The sequence below is a fragment of the Mugil cephalus genome, chromosome 1, assembly GCF_022458985.1.
Source record: "Mugil cephalus isolate CIBA_MC_2020 chromosome 1, CIBA_Mcephalus_1.1, whole genome shotgun sequence".
In the NCBI taxonomy this organism is placed as follows: Eukaryota; Metazoa; Chordata; class Actinopteri; order Mugiliformes; family Mugilidae; genus Mugil; species Mugil cephalus.
In genome coordinates this window covers 47,018,629-47,039,425 of record NC_061770.1, presented here as the reverse complement: position 1 = coordinate 47,039,425, position 20,797 = coordinate 47,018,629, and the positions used below count along the sequence as shown (strand labels likewise).

The 20,797-nt window shown below is 46.0% G+C and overlaps 3 protein-coding genes across 5 annotated transcripts; 2 read left to right on the top strand and 1 right to left on the bottom strand.

Annotated features, from left to right (window-relative positions):
• Positions 1–77: 77 nt before the first annotated feature.
• Positions 78–5,245, top strand: tinf2 (TERF1 (TRF1)-interacting nuclear factor 2). Its single transcript, XM_047590472.1, has 10 exons — positions 78–553; positions 784–986; positions 1,084–1,191; positions 2,013–2,108; positions 2,199–2,309; positions 2,447–2,570; positions 2,672–3,467; positions 3,832–3,890; positions 3,996–4,075; positions 4,711–5,245. Exons 1-10 carry the CDS (start codon positions 526–528, stop codon positions 4,828–4,830), a joined length of 1,725 nt encoding a protein of 574 aa, XP_047446428.1. The 5' UTR covers positions 78–525; the 3' UTR covers positions 4,831–5,245.
• Positions 5,246–6,017: 772 nt separating this feature from the next.
• Positions 6,018–11,448, bottom strand: dhrs4 (dehydrogenase/reductase (SDR family) member 4). Of its 3 annotated transcripts, XM_047585188.1 has the most exons (10): positions 11,323–11,448; positions 10,268–10,408; positions 9,868–9,983; positions 9,509–9,686; positions 8,242–8,343; positions 8,080–8,150; positions 7,456–7,507; positions 6,799–6,933; positions 6,463–6,518; positions 6,018–6,383 (listed from the first exon to the last, which is right to left on the bottom strand). In XM_047585188.1, the coding sequence occupies exons 3-10, from the start codon at positions 9,978–9,980 to the stop codon at positions 6,269–6,271; spliced, it is 822 nt and encodes a 273-aa protein (XP_047441144.1). In that variant the 5' UTR covers positions 9,981–9,983; positions 10,268–10,408; positions 11,323–11,448; the 3' UTR covers positions 6,018–6,268. The 3 variants fall into 3 exon arrangements, with proteins under 3 accessions (XP_047441144.1, XP_047441160.1, XP_047441152.1); XM_047585204.1 differs by lacking the exon at positions 11,323–11,448 and having other exon boundaries at positions 10,268–10,422; XM_047585196.1 differs by lacking the exon at positions 11,323–11,448 and having other exon boundaries at positions 9,868–10,008; positions 10,268–10,401.
• Positions 11,449–11,487: 39 nt separating this feature from the next.
• Positions 11,488–20,735, top strand: efs (embryonal Fyn-associated substrate). Its single transcript, XM_047585166.1, has 7 exons — positions 11,488–11,637; positions 12,425–13,771; positions 13,870–13,989; positions 16,234–17,169; positions 17,273–17,344; positions 18,264–18,521; positions 18,682–20,735. The coding sequence occupies exons 1-7, from the start codon at positions 11,626–11,628 to the stop codon at positions 18,865–18,867; spliced, it is 2,931 nt and encodes a 976-aa protein (XP_047441122.1). The 5' UTR covers positions 11,488–11,625; the 3' UTR covers positions 18,868–20,735.
• The last annotated feature ends 62 nt before the right edge of the window (positions 20,736–20,797 follow it).

The following is a 20,797-nucleotide window of genomic DNA, read 5'->3' as shown; positions in this document are numbered from 1 at the left end:
TGTTTTGTTTTAAAAATATTTCGTTATGTTTGTGTCAGGTTAACTTTTATTGTTTTATTTTTTTTCTGCTGAAGGGCTGCACCATGAAAGCTGGCGGGCGACGTCTTTACGTCACATCCCGGAAACAATGCGGGGTGCGCTTGGTTTGACACACTCCGACACCCCTCTGGGGTGGAGTTTCTCGCTTGAGGCGACGTTTTGCACTCACAACTCATAAACGCCGCCAATTCGCCACACGCCGAGGGAGGATAGAAGCGGCTGCTGCGCTTGTTGTTGTCTCCTGGAAGGCGGGAGGATGAGAAGCAGAATTTAACGACAGTAGTGTGCTAAGTTTGTTTACAGCGGTTGAACAGCATAATAAAAAACAACGCTGAAGAAAACAAAACTCACCGGAAACGTATTCTCAACAACAATCCACAAACAGTTTTGTCTACGTATGTTATTACTTCCGCATCCGTTTTGAAACTTTGTCCTCTTACCTTTTGGTCTGCTGCCCTCCTAAACATAGCTGACTGATTCAGTGGAATGGCGACGAGAAAACCCAAGGAAGCCGGTAAGTGTTCATGAAAATAAGCCTGGAAGTGAATGTTTTAATTATTGCACTAAAAAGGTTTAAGTAGATTCAAGTTGCAAACAAGAAAACGTGTGCTTCTGCAGAGAGATCCATCAGTTAGTTGGACAGGTGATTGGAAACTGCTGCATTTGGTTGGTGGTTTGGGTTTCGGCCAGCGGTGCAACACGCTGATTAGTAATTACTGTGCCTGGTTTCGTCTCCCCGCACAGATGCCAACCTCCCCTTTGCTGCACTCCAGCTCCTGGCCCCGCCTGTGCGTCTGGTGTCTGCAGCTGTCTGGAAAGTGCTGAAGAAGAGGGATGTGATGCAGTACGGGGTCGTGGAGGAGTTTGTGACGTCGGCCTGTGAGTCTGTGCCCGGCCTGCTCACCACCAGACACCAGGGCAAGCTGGCCCTGGGCCTGAGGGGACGGGTGAGTGTGACAGCAGGGGGAGAAGTCGCGGTGCCTCCCTCCTTCATTCTCCTCTTCCATCTCTGTGGCAGCGTGTGATTTTTCAATTTACTTGCAGCTGATCTTGGAGCTGTGCCGTAGTCAGGCTGATGTTAAGGCGATTGAGACACATCTGGAGAGGATCCGCGCTCCTGCTTCCCCTTCGTCGTCGTCGGCCACTACGGCGGTAAAGTTGGAGCTCAGAAAGTTTTTTTTGGTATCGTTGTGAGGATGTAAACCGCGCGTGTGCCTGTCTGGGTTTTCTTTGGGATTCCTCCCACAGCCCATGACTAGACAAGTTTTCTGGTTTTTTGTCTGTCCCTAAACATAAATAATTTTCACATGTTATGTTAAAGATTCAGTTTCAATAAATTGCACACCTAAATTGTGACACAAAAAACAATATTTAAGATGTTTCTTGACATTACATCTGTCAGAATCACAAGGTGGATGTATTATAACTCAGAAACACACTGATCGTCCATTACATTATGGTCATACCCACTGGTCAGGTCAGTGAAATGCATTATCTGTCAGTGGGCAGCAAAGATGTTGTGTTGGAAGCAGAAAAATGGAGAGTCAGAGTGGAAAGATTTGATCCACTGACACTGACAAGGGACTTCATCTCCAAATCTGCAGCTCTTTGGGGACTGTTACCGGCCTTCCATTGTCAGTTACTAACGAAGGAAGGCAAAGCAGTGAACCTGAGACAGGTTCATGGGTAACTAGGGTTTGTTGGTGCACACAGGGAGAGAAGGATCGTCTGATCCAGCAAACATGCCACAGGTTTGCTGCTGTTGCCAGTTGGGATGTGCTTGGTCTGCAACGATGTTCAGGTGGTGGTGGGTCCCAGAAGACGATTACATCAAAATGAGATCAGCAGCGTTATTCACTTCACCAGATGATGGTTTTTATGTTGTGGCTGTTGTAGCGACGTTCTGATCGACTTTCAATGTAAGATGGGTTTTGCATAGTGAGAGTGTAACATTTTCCATTTTGTCCATTTAGAGGACAGACGTCAAAATTGTCAGAGCAGTAGAAAACTTCCGTTCTGTGATTCACGCCTTGCTAACAGAACCGTCGGAGAAAGAATACTTCTTCAAGGTGAGGAGCTCATCACCAACGCATAATAACTTTTACTCTGTTCGGCTCATGTATGCAGGTGTGTAAAATTGTTGTTCTCTTTTCTACCAGGAAGTATTTCCCGTGGATTACGGCCCAAAGTTTGACGAGGAGCTGGAGAAGCTGCTGTGGGAGTTTTTGATTCGACTGGATCAGTTGCTCCCGGTTCCCAACCTGACTCGGGTAGAGAGTTATTTTGACACGTCACGGCCATGTTTTATTTCTCTTACCATCGGTGTTTCAGTACAGTTGAATGAACACGTCCAACATTTGGGGCAAAAATATGTGACACCTGAAATAATGAAATAATTATCCTTCAGACTGTGTCCTGGCTCTGTGAAGCCCCCACCGTCCTGGAGGAGTGTACGCGTGCAGCCACCCAACCCCAGCTGCTTGACATTTTACTTGAACACCAAGCCTGTCTAGGCCATCTGGAATCAGCAGGTTAGACTAACTTCTTGATGGTGATCACTTTGTCAGCAAGACCTTGGGGCCAAATTCCTTATAATTGCAGCTATCCCTCTTCCTGTCCTTTATATTTACAGCATCTCTACCTCCAAACATGGGAGACTCCATCCTGGCTTCACTTTCTCTGCCTCCCTCTGGAAGAGTGTCCTCAAATAACCCAACGGGTGGCGCACAACCGCAAGACAAGACGCCATTCATTAAACCTGTTATTGGACTCATATCTAATGCAGATGTACCGGTCATGAACCCTGCCAGCAAAAGGACACCGCAGAGTGGGGAGCCTGCCAATTTAAAAGACTCACCGCATAAGCAACCGGACCCAAAGCTGAACTCGAAATCCACTAAACCCAAAGACGATGAAGGAAAAGATGGCGAGGAAGAGAAGAACGCGTCGGTTCGAAGCACAAGAATGAAACGCAAGCACCCCGACAAAAGAGACAGTGAATCCGATGACGAGGGAGAAGACGTTGTAGGCGCGACCAGATGTCAGAAAATGAGGCTTCCCGGGAGCAGGCAGAGGAAAGGTGATCAGAAAGTAGACAAGGGCAAAGGAGGCGGGTTAAAAACTGTCAGAAATGAGTGTAAAAAAGAAGAACTGTCAACGTACATGACCCTGGTGGGCGTCAAAACACTACCTGAAGATCCCTCCATTCGATCCATCGTTGCCTCCTGTCTGAGGAACCAGCCCAGAGTTATTATCAAAAACCTGTCAGCGGCTTCTGTCAGTGCAAGCATGTGTGGCACAGGAGGAAAATCCGCATATAGGGAACAGCCGAGCCAGAGGAGGAAGTCGCCCGTTAAAGCCGCAACTCATAAGCAAACGAGCAGCCGTCCAACGCCCGACGCAGAGCTTCCCGGCTTGGACGATAAAGAGTAAGAGACATGGGAATTTATGTTGCAAGGACTTAAAAAATAAATTCTGTTTATAGGATGGTGTGGATGGTATTCAGATTCAATTCACAAAGTGTCCTTATAATAGAGAACTGATGCCAACTTTACAATAAACCAAATCTGTCTTAGTTAAATGTGTCTGGTTTCATTTGTTTTGTTGTTTTTTTTTGTCTCGGAGATAGAGATGTAAATATGTATGTGTACTCTGTACTGTCCTATTAAGAGGAACCTCTTCTTCATTTAGCTTAATTCATAAATGCATCTTGCAAAGCAGATCAGTAGCATATTAGTTTGTGTCTACATTTACCAGCTACTGACACTCATCAGTTTTGCTTTTGCTTGACAGAAACCATCCTGTGTCACCCAGTGTGAGCACCTCTTCCTCTCAGCAGTGGCATAATGCAGGTGATCCATCCGGTCACGTCAAGCTGACAGTTTAAAAGAGATTTAAAGCAACGGAAAATGTGCTGCGCTGGTTTTAATTTAACTCCGTTTACTTTTTGTGTTCAGAGACGACGGCACTAACGGGAGGGGATGACGACTACGTAGCAGATTCTGAGGATGAGGCGACGAAGAACTTCAAAGGCAGAGTATGTATGAAGGGCATTACAAACAGATATAAACAGCCCTTTAGAAACAACAGTAAATTTTAAAGGGATTGTTCAGTTTGTCAGATGTGGGACTTTATGAGTTGCACTCTGTGTGTATTAGCTGCTGCGGATGGCTGCCATTTCTGAAAAAGCAGCACAGAAACCAAGCAGAAAAAAAAACATCTGTTTAGGTGTATGTTATATTTAGAATGTTGTCACCACTTTAATTATCCTTCAGAGCCTTTTCCATCACGAAACTGAAACCCACATAGCAACCAGTGCTCCTCTCCAAGGCACCAGACTTCATTGACAAAAGCTCGTTTTTTACCATGTACCAACTAAATCAGCATGTTAAAACACCAAAGCAGCATAGCAGAATTTGAGAAACTTCAATGTAGAATTACAGTTTCTGTCAATGGAGTCTGGTGGCTTTGAAGAGTGTGGAAAAAATGTTTTCAGTCGCTGCTTAAAGAGGCTGTCTGTCATTAAAGCAGTGATAATACTGTCAATAAATCACACGCTTAAGCTGATATTGATTCTTAGGTGGCTTAAACAATGGATAAAAATTACTCATTTAAATACTGTAAAACTTATCTGTGCTCCCCGTGTTTTGTCTTTGACTCTGTCTCCCCCAGCTGTTCATGAAGCGCTACTGCAAGACTAAACACGGCACATTCGTTCCCACTCTCAGGGAGTTCTTGAAACCCGGGATGCCCCGAGGCCACTTGTTGTCTGCTGGCAGTAAACACAGGTGATGAGATGGACTTCCACCGCCTCATCTGCTTATGAGAAACCAATATCATAAAAAACGTTTATTGTTTTTTTTGTTGTTTTTTTTTTCATCAGTTGTATCGACAGAAAACTTTAAAACTGTCCTAAATGCACCAGCCTGTGAAGCAGATAGACATTTATAGAAATCTTGTATTTTATTTTGAACTGTAGCAGAATCATTTAAACTTGAACAGGTGGTTCGTCATCATTGAAAAACCCAGAAGTGGAAATGCCACTGATTATGGGCACTTTTTTTATGCAATTATGTGTTTTTAAATTGTTATATGTTGCTTTTTAGTTTTTTTTTATAGAGATACCAAATTATCTCTGTTAAGCATAAAGTAACTTGTATAAGTATTTTAATGTTATATTTTCAGCTAATAAAGTTTTTGAGTCCTATTTTGTATGAGGAAAAAAGTGTCACTTGCTTTTTTTATTATTATTTTAAAGTCACATATTATCATGTGGATTTAACCAGTGCAATCAGCGACAGTGTATTAGTTCCACAGCCAGATATATCAGTGTACATACCCAGCAACACACTTCCTGAATGCAAATATTCCCATTTATTTAGAAACTCGGTTTGAAAATTTCTCATGCAGACTGAGAATACAACTGTCATCCAGTTCAGACATCTACAGGTTGTGGTGTGTTATTTAGCACGAGCCTAATCAGAAGTAGTCATTACCTTAAATTGAAACGTATGTATGCTATGTTTGGTGGACACCACACACTGAGCATCACCACAAACACACCATTCAAATAGTGAAGCATGGCGGTGCCAGCATCAGGCTGTGAGGATGCTTCCTGGTGGGAGGCCCTGGGCAGCTTGTAAATGTAGAGGCTGAAATTAATGGAGCAAAGACAGAGAACTTGTGGAGGAAATCTCTTAGGAGGAAAGACAACATGGTGGGATCTGGAGTGGCTGAGTCCAATCAAAAGCCTCAGTCGCTGATATTCTGTTCATAACCACTCCATGTTGAAACCGACAGTTTTGGAAAGACAAACAGAGTAAAATCGCAGTGTCTAGATGTGCAAGCATGACTGGGACCAAGCCACAGACGGTGCATCTATTGTAAAAAAATATAAATAATAATTATACTGACCATGATTCCATTCTTAAAAGCAACAAAATGGATAAACATCAAATGAGACGAATGCTCAATACTTATTCATTTCTAGGCACTTTATATATATTCATGTATTTATTTGAAATGTTTACAAATTTAAAGAAAAAAACAAACTCATAAAAGTTCCCAAAGTCTTCAATAAAAGTAATTCACAGGTTTAGATTGGTTCATCACTATAGCTCCCTTGCCAGCTTTATTCTGACACAGGGAAACACTGGAAGTAGTCAAAGAATCACAAACGGGACACAGAGACACAGTTTAGTGCAAATTAGCTGCGTTGCTGAGTGGAGTTTCAGAGTCTACAGCTCATCCCTCCGGTCACCGTGATGGTCTCTCCTGTGATGTAGGACGCCTCCTCCGAGCACAAGAACGCGACCACTCCTCCGATCTCCTCTGGCTCTCCAATTCTGCGAGACAAATGTACATGAGGTAAATTACTCGACTAAGAACATCAGTGACAGTCTCTGGTGCGAGGATAAATGTCACCTTTTAATGCTGAGCTGCTTTTTGAACTCTTCCATGATGTCTTCGTTTTGCCATATCTGGGACAAAAACAAAAGGGATTCAACAAAAAAAAACACGACTTCAGTGAAATGTAAGGTAGCAGAACAAAATCAACATTTGAATATACAGGAATTAACCCTTTGTTGTCCTCCTGATTGGCCTGTGAATTGGACCCCTGCATGGCTATTGTTTACCTAGCCTAGCAACTGTAACATAAGGAGGCGGGGCTTGTTGAAGGGGCGGAGCTCTCTGGTAGGTGGTCCGCACGCAAATCAGACAGGACAACAAAGGGTCAGATGAGCGCATTTGTCTCCTCACCGCAGAGCTGAAGCGGGTCTTGATGACTCCGGGGGCCACGCAGTTGACTCTTATGTTACTCTGAGCCAGCTCCGGGGCCAGAGCTCGGGTCAGACCCAGCAAGGCTGTCTTGCTCACGCTGTACGGACCCAAAGCCTGCAGAGACGGTGCACATGAAACATTACACAAACACTTCTTCGTCTTCTTTTGACTTTTAAATCCAAAACTTTGTGCGTTTTCCCCAATGACCACTTTGATATCTTGACCACCATTGAAAGAGTTGCTGTGAAATTTAGTGCATTCCTGATCTCCGCAGGATGAACTGTGATTCTGATGGAAATTTAATTTGAAACTGAATCTTTGAATCTGAAAGATTTCTTTGTTTGTTTCCCTGCGTGTTCACGGCGTACAGAAAAAAACATTTTCTATCTCTCACACACACACATAAAAATATACACATGAAAAATCCAAATGAACAAAGTGCAAAGGAAAAAAACAAGATAAAATAGATATAAAATAGTCACTTCCTGTTTAGAGCTAATTAGCATGTTAATGTGCACTGTAGGCATTTAACTCAAGCACAGACTCAGAGCTACACAAAGTGTCACCCAAACACTTCGACCCCATAAATACAGATGTCCCACATATTTAATGTAAAAATAAATAAATTTCACTGGCCTGCATTGGTTGGTATCCGGCCACAGACGACACGATAATTACATTTCCCCCTCTGAAAGATAAATGCGCACACATCAGAACATACAGAAGCTACGACCCGGCATGTGGTCTGCAAAACACATGCATTTAAATAACCCTTTATTTTTTTGGTAACTCTTATATCTGATCCACACTTTACGTTATGTAACATATGGAACCGTTTCATACACCAATCAGCCATAACATTATGACTACTATGATCACAATCACTGGTCATAACACTCCGGTTATCACGGCACCTTTCGGTGGGTAGATCAGGACCATTCTGTCCTCAAAGCTGATGTTCAAAGCAGGAAAAAATTTAAATGGAGGGAGTTTGATGAGAACCAAATTGCGATGGCTAGACGGCTGGATCAGAGCACTCCCATTCCCAGTCTTCAGGTTGCGGTACGTATCAAAGTAACATCCACTTAAACGCCAGGACTCAGGTTTCCCCAGAAGAACATTGCATTGTAATGAGATCATCACTGTTATTATAACTTCACTGGTTGGTGGTTTTACTGTTGTTTTTGATCGATGGAATCTGTCCTTTGAGTCTTGCCGAGCCCATTTTTTTATACATACGGTCCCACGAATGACACTCACCCCCTCTTTTCCATATGAGGCACCACCAGCTTGGTCATGAGGAAGGAGACTTTTACATTTACACTCAGGATCTAGAAAGAAACGCAGAAACATCAAGCACTGAACTGATCCCCTAAACGATCCTGTGTTTAGACAAATGGAAGAAGAAAGCACTGTGTGTACCTTGTCCCAGACTTCCTCTGTGGAGTCCATGATGTTTCCGAAGAAAGGGTTGACCGCTGCGTTGGACACCAGGATATCAATGCCCCCGCACTGATCCAGCGTCTGTTCAAAACACACAGTGGCCCTGTGAGTTATGTTGCTATAAACTAAAGATCAAGACAAATGAAGTGAATTAAAAAGTGAATAACTGACATTGTTATAGATGGAAAAAGATCAGATGACTTGGAACCAAGAATTGCTCATATGCACGAGGCTGGAAACTACTGCACAGTGATCTTTAAAGAGTTGAAACCTATAAACGGGGATGATTTTATACCTCTTCTTAGAAGGAGACCCCAAGCTGAGTCCAAACGCACGACATAGAGGAGAAAATTAGGTCAAGCAGGAGCCCGGAGTAACAAGTAAAGGCTTTAATAAATCATCGGAACCGGTTGGGATCTCTTTTCATGAGTCTACCATATGCAAATCTACGAACAGGCATTGTTTCCATGGCAGGACTCCATGGAAGAAGCCACTGCTCTCCAAAGAAAACATCACTGTGCGCCTGAGGTTTTCCAAGGAGCACTTTAGCACTCCACAAATCTACTGGGAAATATTTGCGGGCTGATGAAACCATTGCATACCAACAAGAAAACATCATCCCAAAGGTGAAGTGCGGTGGAAGGAACCTGGAGAAATCATCAGATTGACTAGCAAGAAAAAAAAAAAAACAACGCAAATCCTAAGTTTATTGAGGTGGCTCGATGTCGGGGCAGGGTGTGCGAAATTAGGCAGGGGTTGAGTGATGCAGCAAGACGGTGACCCTGAACACAAGTCAAACATACGCAGAATGACTTCAAACAAAGAATATCCGCGTTCGGGAGCCGCAACCCAGGCAACGGGGACGGTGTGGAATTACCTTCACCAGTGGTTGCGCAGGTTCTGATCTGCAGCTACAGGAAATAGCTGAGGTTACTGCTGCCATAAGAGGTTCAGCCAGTTGTTCAACCCAGTTATGTACGCATTTTTCCGAGCACTGTGAATGCTTACAGCGTCATAATAAAAGGGATTATCATTTAATTATAAAAAAACAAAAACATAATGACACAGGATTCTGTATAAACAAACTGCATTTCTGGTATGAGTGACACCCGCGACCTTTGATGACGCTGATGAAAGCCACAAGCCGAAACACGTTCACCTAATGAAGTTGCTCCATCGACTACCAGCGCTGCTGGAGTCTTGAACTTTCACTTGATTTTCTACTTTCTTTTTTTTGCGGACTTACCATCTGAACCAGTTTTTCTCTGTCTTCTCCCTTGTCAACGTTACAGGTGGTTCCAGTCACTTGAATGCTCTGGCTCTTCAGTAAAGCCACAGCCTTGTCGACGTTGGCCTGCCGCCGGCTGCTCACCACCACATGGGCCCCTCTCTTGCCCAGAGCCTGAGCAGCAGCCAGACCAATTCTAAGGAGGTGAAGAGGACAAATGATCTCTGCACTGGATTTCTATTTCAATTATTATTCTCATGAACTTGGTGCCACATAAATCGGCTTGACTGCTTCAGTGACTGATGACTGTCATTTTCTTGATTACTGTTGTTTACAAGGCAGTACAAATAGTCAGAGGTTGGTAATAGCATCCTTACCCGTCCGTGGAGGCAGTGACTATGGCTACCTTCCCTGCAAGGCTGCTTTGAGACATAGTTCTTTGTCCAGCAACAGGATTGGTCCTAAGGCACCTGAATACACTCCTCAACATCACCTGTGAACAACGAGTAGCCACAGATCTACTTTTATTAAAAACACTGACTATGTAGGGCAAAGGTCATGCGGGCTCTAAACGCAGTGGATGACTGCTGAGTAATAAAGAGTGGTTGGAGATCTTCGCTTAACCAAATCATACACTTGTTGATCCACGGAGTAGTAGCAGCAGCAATAGTAAGAAACTTGATTTGGATTAACAAATGCAATTTGAAGTGTGTGCTCGCACGCTACGTAGCACGAAGTGAAGCATGTGTTCAGTGGTGATCGAAAACATTGGCTCACCCCTGAGTTGGAGTAAAACTGAACACGAAGTTGCACAGACGCGGAATTTGTGAAAAATGGCAAGTCTTTGAGCTTGAACCTTGAACCGTGGTTGACGATCTTGTGTCGCTGCAGGTCACTGTTTTCCGGGCAATCGTTCCGCTGCCAAAATAAAAGCCTTCACTAGACCGTTTCTTAGAGTTGGCTGTTTTGTAGCTCAGTACAACTGCAATTTTCTTTATAACAGCCTAGCTAGCAGTTACTAGAATTAAAACGTTTGGTTTTGGACAACGTTAGCAGCACCGTTTAAGTAGTAGTGAACTTTTTCCCCCGCATTTGCCGGTTAGTTTTGTAGTTTACGACGTCCATAAACGCAACCACCAAGAACTAGCCAATCACACGAGCGCTGTATTCCCGGTGATTTCACAGTGGTTGGATGGGTGTAAAGGCAAAAAGCCAATGGAAGCATTTCCCATGATCCATCCATCCATCCATCTTGTGTTATGGAGATCAGCGAAGCGGCCAAAACCTCCGAGGAGGAGGCGGAGACGATTTTGTTGTCATCAAAGATGATTGAACGCCGATGACCGCAGATTTTCACGCCTGAAAAGAACTGATTTTACGTATCATAGACTGTACGACTGTGGGAAGTTTATGGACGATAGGAAAAGAGCAAGGTATTATTCATTATTTTGCACTGACGACGCCCGGGGCTAAGTGACGTGGGACGCTGAAGAGTTAGGTTTTAGGTGTTTTATCGGTCAGTGCCATTGTTGTTTTGAATTGAACGTTAGCGGCGGAGGGCGATGTAGTTGCCGTTAGCTAGTTAGCTAGCGTTACTATCTAGGCCGCCACAACACGCCTCACTCCCATTAGCGTTAATTCAAGCGAACTATCATTTGAGTTGGCTGCACTACAGACGTCTATGAAACATATTTCCATTGTGGTTACCCACTGTTAACCTACATTTGATGCTAAGCTAACGTTAGCTGTCGAGCTTGGTTGCTTTCAGCGAGTCTCTTTTTTTTTTTTTTGGGCGTGGAAACCCCAGACAGGTGTTACCTTTACGTGCCTACCTTTCACTACTAGCGTGTCCCACACGAGTTGAAGTTCGCCAGTGTTAACTGTAAACAACGAGTATTTTTTTATTTTTTTGTTTTGTTTTACGTGGCCTGTAGGATCCTTGTCAAGACGGGGACTAAGGGGCGCCCGGACCTTGAAATGCGTCCTGCCTGGAGACAGCTGTGCCTCGGCACCGTCCCTCTCCCACGACCGACGCTTTCGTGAGAACCGCCGCGCACCTCGATGGCCGAGTCTCCCGACTGATCGGGACACTCGAGTTATAGTTTCTCAGAGACGTAACTAGTAGCATTGCAACGATGTCTGTCTCGGTGAGTACAGTATATGTCTCTTTGTGTGAATCAGTTCAAATCTAATCTCACGATTTTATCGCAGTTAAATGGGGCCAAAAATATTTAAAATATTTATTTTTAATTTTATTTTTTTATTTTTTGTACACCATTAGTGTATTTTATTATGATACACATTTGCCTCCATTACTGTTGTAAGGGGTCCCACATGGTTCAGCGGAGGCTAGCTGTCCCCGGGGGGTTGGTTCAGAAAATGAAAGGGGGTCTGACTCTCTGGCTTTGGGTTGGCAATTAAGCCCTAAACTGCGAGGGACAGATGTGCCTCTCACCCCTCCCCCTCCCTCTCATGCCACTCATTACCATTAAGCCCTTGTGTCCATTGGATCATTGATCCCCCCCGACTGTGCCCTCTCTTTCTCTCTCCTTCATGATGACTGACACAGCTGTGAATTTAGATTTAGTCGGCCTGCTAGTTTTTTGCATTTTGCGTCCTTCCCCTCCTGTCCCTCTCACACAGACATTTTATTTATTTTTTTTATGAGATCTTCCCCATTCACTCCTATTCACTCTCCATTCTGCAGCTCCACACAATCGACCTTTTTATGCTCCTGGCCGGGCACGGGCACGTCAATGTGCTTGTTTGTTTGTGGCGTGCAGATGTGAGATGCAGTCGCGTGTGACTCCAGACTGTTTATTAAAACCCACTTTCATGAGGCTATTTGGTGATTTTGGTGTGTAATTTTCTGAATGGGTGTGCCCGTGTTTTTTTTGACTTGCGCTCTTTTATCCTCCTCCTCCTCCTCCCCAGACGGTTTTGGCAAAGGCACTGTTCGACAACACGGCAGAGAGCCCGGAGGAGCTCGCTTTCCGGAAGGGCGACATCCTGATGGTGCTCGAGCAGGAGCAGGGCGGCGGGCCGGGCTGGTGGCTCTGCTCCCTGCACGGCAGGCAGGGCATCGCCCCGGCCAACCGCCTCCGGCTCCTCCAGACCGCCCCGCCCCCCGGCTCGGACCCCCGCCACGGCTCGGGCGAAGACTCCGTTTACCTCTCGCCCGGTCCCCCGCTGTCCCGAACCGCCATCAGCGGCAGCACGGACGACATCGACGGAGTGTATCGCTCCCCGCCGGTCGCCGGCGAGGGACGGGGAAGCGGGGGCGCCGCGAGGCCCGGCGAGCTGCGCAGAGCCGAGGGCGGGCGCCCGCGCTCGCACTCTAGTTCTGGCACCCGGCCCAGACCCGACTGGGATATTGCTGTGGCCGGCCGTCCGCGGTCACCCTCCCTGAGGGGACGGGGCACGGAAGCGACGGGGACAGTTTATCAGACTCCGGTGAGCCCCATGCCGTCAGCGGGTCAGCATGCCAGGCAGCCCGGAGTTTTTATGGCATCGGAGGCTGTGTACCTTTCTCCCAGTGGAGTGCCAAGGGCAGCTGATGAAGCAGAGGACGACACTACATATCTTATTCCTAGAGAAACACTAACAACCGGACACTCGGATGACTGTTACTTAGTGCCCAAAGGTACACCGCTGGCAAGTGATGATGTTTACCAATCCCCAACAGGAGGAGTTGCGGCCAACGCTTTCTGCTCAAATGGCCCCTCTGTGATAAGTGGGACTCCTAGTACCCCCCAGTCTAAAGTGTGTCAGGATACACCCGGGGTGTACCAAACACCCACGGCCGTGGTAGCAAGCCTTCCCAGGACGCAAGCAACGGTCCTGGCCCACCACCACCCGTCTCAGTTATCCCCTGCTCAAGCATCTCCTCGACCCCTGATGAAAGGCGCTCCGTCTAACCCCGCCGTCGCCAGGGGGAAACCAGGGCTGGCCTCTCACCGGGGGTCTCCCTTGCTGATCAGAGCGGGGCAGGTCAGGGCTCCCGGTTCACCAAATTTCGTCCGCAAACCTCCACCGCCGGCGCCACCAGTGAGGGGCGTCACCAGGAAAGATGCACAAGCATCATCATCATCATCCGACTCGAACCGCGTCGCCAAACCCAGCGCTCAGGTGACTTCCGCAAACCAGCATCAGGAAGGTGACAAACAGAGGGGAACCCCCCAGGGTAAGGAGGACGGGATGAGTAATGGCCTGGAGAAAAGCAGCAATGGACAGAACAAAAAGGGAGAAAGTCAGGATTACGTAGAACCAGTGGATGACCAGGTACGATGGTTACACGTAAACGCTGCTGTTTGATCGTTGTACTGCCACATAAAAGACAAATCTGGATCAATAATTTGTTTCTAATCTTACCTTGGTAGGTGTATGATACTCCTCCCAGTGGCAGGTGGCAGCATCCTCTTCCATCTGCTCTCGGGAATGATGATAGCATCTACGACACCCCTCGCTGTGTCCCACCACAAGCTGACTCCGAGTCAGAGGTAAATATGACCTTTAACATTTGTTACTGTCACCTATTAACGTAGAAAATTCTGCTCAACAGGCGACAAGAACAAGATTCTAATCACACCAGGTGGTCATTCAATCCAAAGACCGACCAACCAAGCTGACCTAGACGCACACAATCTGTAATTTCTTTCTGTAATAGAAAGTTTTTAGTCAAGGTGACGTCGTGTCCCTACGTGACTGATGAATTCATACCATGTGTCCAAAACTAGGCGTCTTATAACATTTTTGTTTGGCCTACATGACCATTACACCATTACAAAATAGTCCAGGTGAAGCCACAGCGGATGTGGTCAGGTAACTTTCTCAATACTGGCCACGCACCCAATCTTCAGGTCATAGTCCTTTGGTTTGTTGATTTGGTAATCGAGCTATCAGGTCTCCATGGTACATTCCACTGTACTTTGACTTTTCCATTTCACACTTACACCAGTTTAAAAACACACCATCACCAATACTTTTGTACAATTTATGCTCACGGTTGTTGATTCTCTTATAACACCCCCATAGCTCTTTAACTACATTTTTCAGTGATACCGTTACTCACTTGACAGATATATTTTTGGGCTTGATAGGTGGAGTATTGATAGCAGGTACTCCGGATTTCCTGTGAATGGACTGGCAATGGTCTCCTTTGTGGCGTCCACTTTTGGCCATACGCTGTGTTCTTTCTCCATCTTCTCTTTTCATTTTAGTGTCCTGTGAGTGCCCCTTTCTCTGGGTTCAAAGTCTGTGCCGTTGGCATTTTGCAGCCCTTGCTCAGGGTAGACCTGTCCAATTATGTGGTTGTCTGGAAAAGTCTCAAAAGACGAAAGTAATCGTTCTCATACAGCCTTGGAAGACAATCAATAGTTTTGCCAAGGTGTCTGTCAGCACTGTTTTGCAAACTTTGCCGCTACTGCTAGCTCACCATAGCCAGACTCTATTCTTATTAGACTGTGAGTTTGTTAACACTCCATTGAAATTTTGTCATAGAATAAAACAAATATAATAAAATTCCCCGACTGCATTTGAATTAATGAGTGGCAGTGGACGCTTTAAGGCATTCTCAACATACATTGTGATCACTGTTAACCATGAATGTAATTTGGCTGTCAACAGATGTTACATCTGAATCCAAACATCTCACTACAGATGATGACTGGCCAGAGTATAGTCCTTTGGCAGCAGAGTGGCTCCGTACCAACTCTCTGCCACACTAAATTTGAAGGTGTTGAAGTTGGTCAGGCTTCCAGGCTACACCTCTGCTAGATATGCTAACTATGTACGTAGCCCATGATCTTAAAATAGGTTAGATCATGAAATAATTTTTGGGGAAATAACTGTAGATGTAAAACATTTTGGTTAATCAGTCCATTCATTTGCTTTTCTATTTTCTGCTAATTGACCAGACTGTATTCATTTCATTAATAAATCGTAGGAATTCTTGTCACTACTAGAAACTAGAAACTACTAGAACGGTGTCTTAATAAAACAAGCAGTTCTTTGTTTGGTCCTGCTGAATGTCCCCTCCCACTAAAGGACTAAGCCGTGACCTACTGTAGATAAATATATTTTGCTCTGTGGTTTCCCCGACTCTGTCACATCGTCCGCAGTGATTCATATGATTCCGGAATCCGCACTTCATTAAATATTACCCGGGAACTCAGGCAAATTGGTTGGTTCAATTCGTGTCTACACAAGTGAAACAAGCATTCGTGAACTAGAGATGACTATCAAATACCCCTCCACCATTTCTTCCCACATTCCACTATTGGTCTGTCTCCCTGCCCCCCCGCCCCCCTCCAAGGCGAGGCCACACCTGTCTATGTCTGCTGTGGGAGCCTGTCTATCCAGTCCAAATGCTGCGACTTCTATTTTCTCCCAGGCACACCCAACTGTCAGGGCCATGCCAAGGGCCTAACACCACCACCACCACCACCACCCTGCCCCCTGAGGTCTTCCCTTTAATGTTAACTTGGAAATGTGCGCCAGCTGTTGGATTATTTCTTCCTCATGGCCTGCAGTAACTCTACGTGGGCTGCAGACGGGCTGCTTTAGCACTGTGATGTTAATGGTTTGAAATGTGTCGCCTACTGAGGGTCACTAACCGTTTTGTGTATCTTCCTCACTCGCAGGCGACTGTTTTATTGCGTCAACCTCAACCGCATTCCTGCTACATCCTCAACCGAACTCATACCAATGCACACAATTGTCAAACGTCTACTGTCTTCTTCTAGGTCTACGATGTCCCAAGCAGTCTGAACATGTCTGCTTCAGATGTCCAGCCTGATGAAGTTGATGAGGAGGTCTACAGTGTCCCTACTCTCCCAGGAGTTCCTCTGGGACCGGGAGAGTCCACCAGCAGCCTCTCCAAGGAGGAAGCCTCTCAGATCGGACAGGTCTGCTACGTCCCCGGATCTGAGAAGAGGTCCAGCAGCGGCGATCGCGGCCACGACTCGCCTGACTGCGGCATCTACGACATGCCGGCTCTGACCATCGAAATCCTTCCCCATTCCTCGTCGTCCTCCTCCACCTCCACTCGCCGCCTCTCCGTTTCCAGCAACGGCTCCGGCGACGTGCAGTGGCGAGCCTCGCTCTCCAGCCTCGTCCACTCGGTGCTGAGCGCGGCCTCCTGCTCGGCCTCGGCTCTGTCCTCGCGGGACCTGGCTACCTCGTTGGCTGAGATACTGTCCACCTGGAAGGCCAGCCATTCGGGCGATCCTCCGCCGCCTCTCCAGCAGGCCTGGGCGCGCCTGTCGGACCTGCTGCCGGCGTTGTCCGCCATCGGCAACGCTCCTCCGTCCGAGGGGCTTTTGACGCTGGTCCAGCGCTCTCTCGAGGAAAGCGCCCTCCTCTTGCAGGCTCAGGGTCGGCCTCGTCTACCTTCCCAAGAGTCCCTGTCGCGCAGGCCCTTGCCGGCGCTCCCGGTGCCCGACGGGAAGTCGTCTGGTGGCGGGATGGGCTCCCGGAAGGGCAGCTGGATCCAGGAGAGGCCTCTTCCCCCTACCCCTCAGCCTGCATTCCCCCTGACCTCCACTCCGTCCACCGTGACTGTCACGGTGGGCCCTGTCAATGGAGAAGACGACCCCAGCAATGAGTACGCCGGGATCGGCCTGACTCCGATCCCCGTCCCGGTGCCGACCGGAGACAGTGTCGGATATGTGAAGCTGCAGGTCAGTTTTCACGCTAAAATTTATTTTTTCTTTTCTATTTCTGTGTTCTAATGCTTGTTTTTTTTTTTTTTATCCTTAACCCCTCGTCTCTCGTCCACGCCAGGGTAAACCTGAGCCACTTCCTGAGGGCTTCACTGAGAACGGACAGACACATTGTATCACTGCGGAGCCGAGGGTGAGTCCTCTTTATTTTTAACCTCCACGTACATAATCCTTTCTGTCACTCCGCGAGCACTCAGAGAATGTTTTTGCAGCGCTGCAACACAGCAGCACAGATAAGTCATTGATTCAGTGTGTGTATACACTGCGCTGTTTACCATTGTGCACTGTGATTCATTAATCTAGCTTACAGCAGAGGTTTGCTCCCATGTGGTCTTTACACTTTGCATTTACCCAACATCACACTGCTCATTCGCTACATTCGACAAAGTTCTTTTTTTTTGTCTCGTCTGTCATGATTTATAGCGAGACGCTTTCGTTCATTTGTCTTCCCGAGAACCCAACATCAGTCGAAGACCTGTATCCGAACGTATATGCACGGTGGCATTCATGCTTTGTCTTGCGTTATGTCTAAAGTTCTGTTGCGTCAGATTGAGGTCACGTCCTTTTATTGCTCTGTCTGCATTTTTCCCCGCTCCTCGCCAGCATCCCTTGTTGTGCCGTAGACGAGCAACAAGAGGTCACTTGTGAACCTCGACAGTCTTTCCTTACATAGGGATGGAGGCTGCTGGACAATAGGTCACAGAAAAGCACAGTAATTCTTTCAGCGGTGGCCCTTATTGATATACTGTATGCATTTGTGCGTCTGGCTTTCTCTTTCCAGCTACTAAAATGTGAGGAGCTGTTGATTTTTTTTTTTTTTTTGCTGTATGTGATAGAACTTTTGGACTTTAGGTCGTCACAAAAGTTTTCTCTAATGTATTTATAGTAAATAGACTATTTCTAAACAAGCTGATACAGTTAAGCACATTTTTAGCCACTAATCAGATGGTCAGCTAACAGTAGCTTTCCTGGTTTTAAATGTGGTTTGGAGACTCATCCGTCTCACGTCTTAAGTCGTAACATTTTGGCTAATTTCTCTTCCCTTCGCACAGTTAACTCCATCCCCTCCTCTGCCCGTGGCGCTCTCCCTCGAAGACTCGGAGCTGCTCTCCTTTTACTCATCTCAGAGCCTGGCCCACCTCTCCTGCCTGGGAGATGCCATCGATGTGCTCTACACCAGCGTGCAGGGCAACCAGCCGCCTCGCATCTTCGTCGCCAGGGGAAAGAGCCTCATTGTGACGGCGCACAAGCTGGTGTTCATCGGCGATACGCTCTCCCGTCTTCTCACGTCTGCTGACCTCCGGGCCAAAGTATGCAAGACAAAAAGCTCGTCTTCACACTTTATTTTAATTACATTATTTGATTGATCTAAAAATCGACAATTTGAGCTAAAATTTTTAGCATGGACATGGAGAAGAACAAACTGCCTATCCACGAATGGAAAGAGTAAAAGTTTCATTTCTGTTTCAGATCACCACCTCAGGAGGCCGACTCTGCCAGTCCTTGAAGGCGGTCGTCGTGGCAACAAAGGGAGCCGCCCAAAACTACCCGTCAGTATCTGCCACTCAGGAGATGGTGGACCGCGTGGCCGAGCTCTCCCAGCAAGCAGCCGGCTTCTCCACCCTGCTTCAGCGTCTCGCGGGAATATCTTCATGATATTCATGCGCTACAAACTTTTGCCTACACTACACATATATTTTCTCTCTTTGAAATGCCTTATTTGTGGTTACACCCTTTCGTTGCCCTACATTTGAATAGGATCGAAGCAGGCAAAGCGTTCAGCCTCACTGCAGCTGTTACTATGCTGGGTTTAGACTGTGTGCGTCGGCCTGCCTTTGTTTATATACCGACTTCTGTGCTTTGATGCCTGACACACTTTTTTCTTTTTTCTTTTTTTTTACATGTTAAGTTATTGAATATTTGAAGCCCCTCCGTGGTTTTGAGTGTCCGTGCGGGCCGCTTATTTTAGGAGCTTTGCTTTCATATGCTTGCCATATTTTTTCCCCTCACATGATAGCCATTCTCCTTCCTTCCTCTATTTATTTAGCCGCCCCCACCCCCCTCCCCCCCACTCCAGAAATAGAGCAGAAGGACGCCTTACATCCTGGTTCTGGCCCACTTTTTACTGTGATACCTGAAAGGCCTTTTGTGATTATTATTCTGAAGCAGGATGGAGCAGCATGTGGCGAGTTTTGAACTCACGGCAGAAATAGGGGGTGTGGAGAACTGTAGGAAGTCCCCCCCCCCCCTCAACCTCCGTTCTTGATGTGTGCAAGTGTGTGTTGTTTTTTTGTGTAGTTTTCCCATTTCCACTAGAAATGACTAGCAAAGAACACCCGCTGTACGGTCTGTAACTCAAAACGCATTCTTTATACGGTCTGATACATGAAGGAAAAACAAAAGTCCTTTCACAGGGACGACTGGGAGTGAATGATGATCAATGGGTGAGAAATTGGCTAATCCTGTTCTTTCCCACAGTCGTGTAAAACCTGTCGACCCAGCTCACCTGTCTCCGCACATCTTGTTACGACCTGCATCGTAACTTTTCTTTTGTTTGCTCTTCATCCACATTTATATCTACGTACAACCTCGCTGCGGTTGTAACTAACATACGCAATATTAACCATGTTGCCATTCACTAGTAAAAAAACAAACTGGAGAATATTGCATTTTAGTTTCATCCACCCATTCACACTATCCATCTCACACGAACACTCGTGTAATAATCTCTGACCTCTACCCATTTTCACGTAGTTGTCGACGGGTAGCATGTTGCTCCGTGCACAAACGGCTCATAAGTTGTTAAGTTTAATTGTGGCATATAGTTAAACTGAAAGTTCAAAATAATACACTACATCTTTGTGTAAGCGCGTGGCCAGCTTCGTCCTGGGGGAACGGGTTAGAATGTAAGTGTTGGATCTATCGTTTGTATTGTCAATCATTTTGCTTTAACTTTTTGGATTTTTGTGTTTTTATTTTTCCGACTCAGATCAGTGTAATCATGGCATTTCATAATCGGTTCCTTATGTGTGTGGTTCAGTTGTTTTTTTTTTTTGGAGGTAATCTGTAGCTTTCTGCTTTAACATTTTCTTTGCTGCAGGGCCACCTTGTGGAGGTTTGAAGTATTACTTAATGAGTACCCGCCTGCCCAAACAGGCTCTGTGTATGTAAGAGTGCCTGATCGGCAAGTAACCTTTAGATATATATTTATTATTGTCAATGTTTATGTTGTTTGCTTTCCCTTTTGCATGGCTTTAATTTGCTTAAATTTTTATATATGCACATCCTTCACATGCGTGATTCGAAATGAACAAAGGCTGTGTTTTATTTTGTACAGGGATTTTTTTCTACAATGAGCGAGCTCATGAGAGTCCGTTATCCATATATGCTGACAAATAGAAGTGGATCCTGGACTTTTCTCTTCAGTAATAACAGACCTAACCCCTCTTGTTACTTTGAACACTACATTTGATGTCGGTCTTGTGTTCCCATTCAAAATGCACAAATACATCTTTTGCAATTAAGCAAACGCGTTCGTATCATTCATTAAAACACGTCTCTGTCTGAAATGTTATTTATCATATCT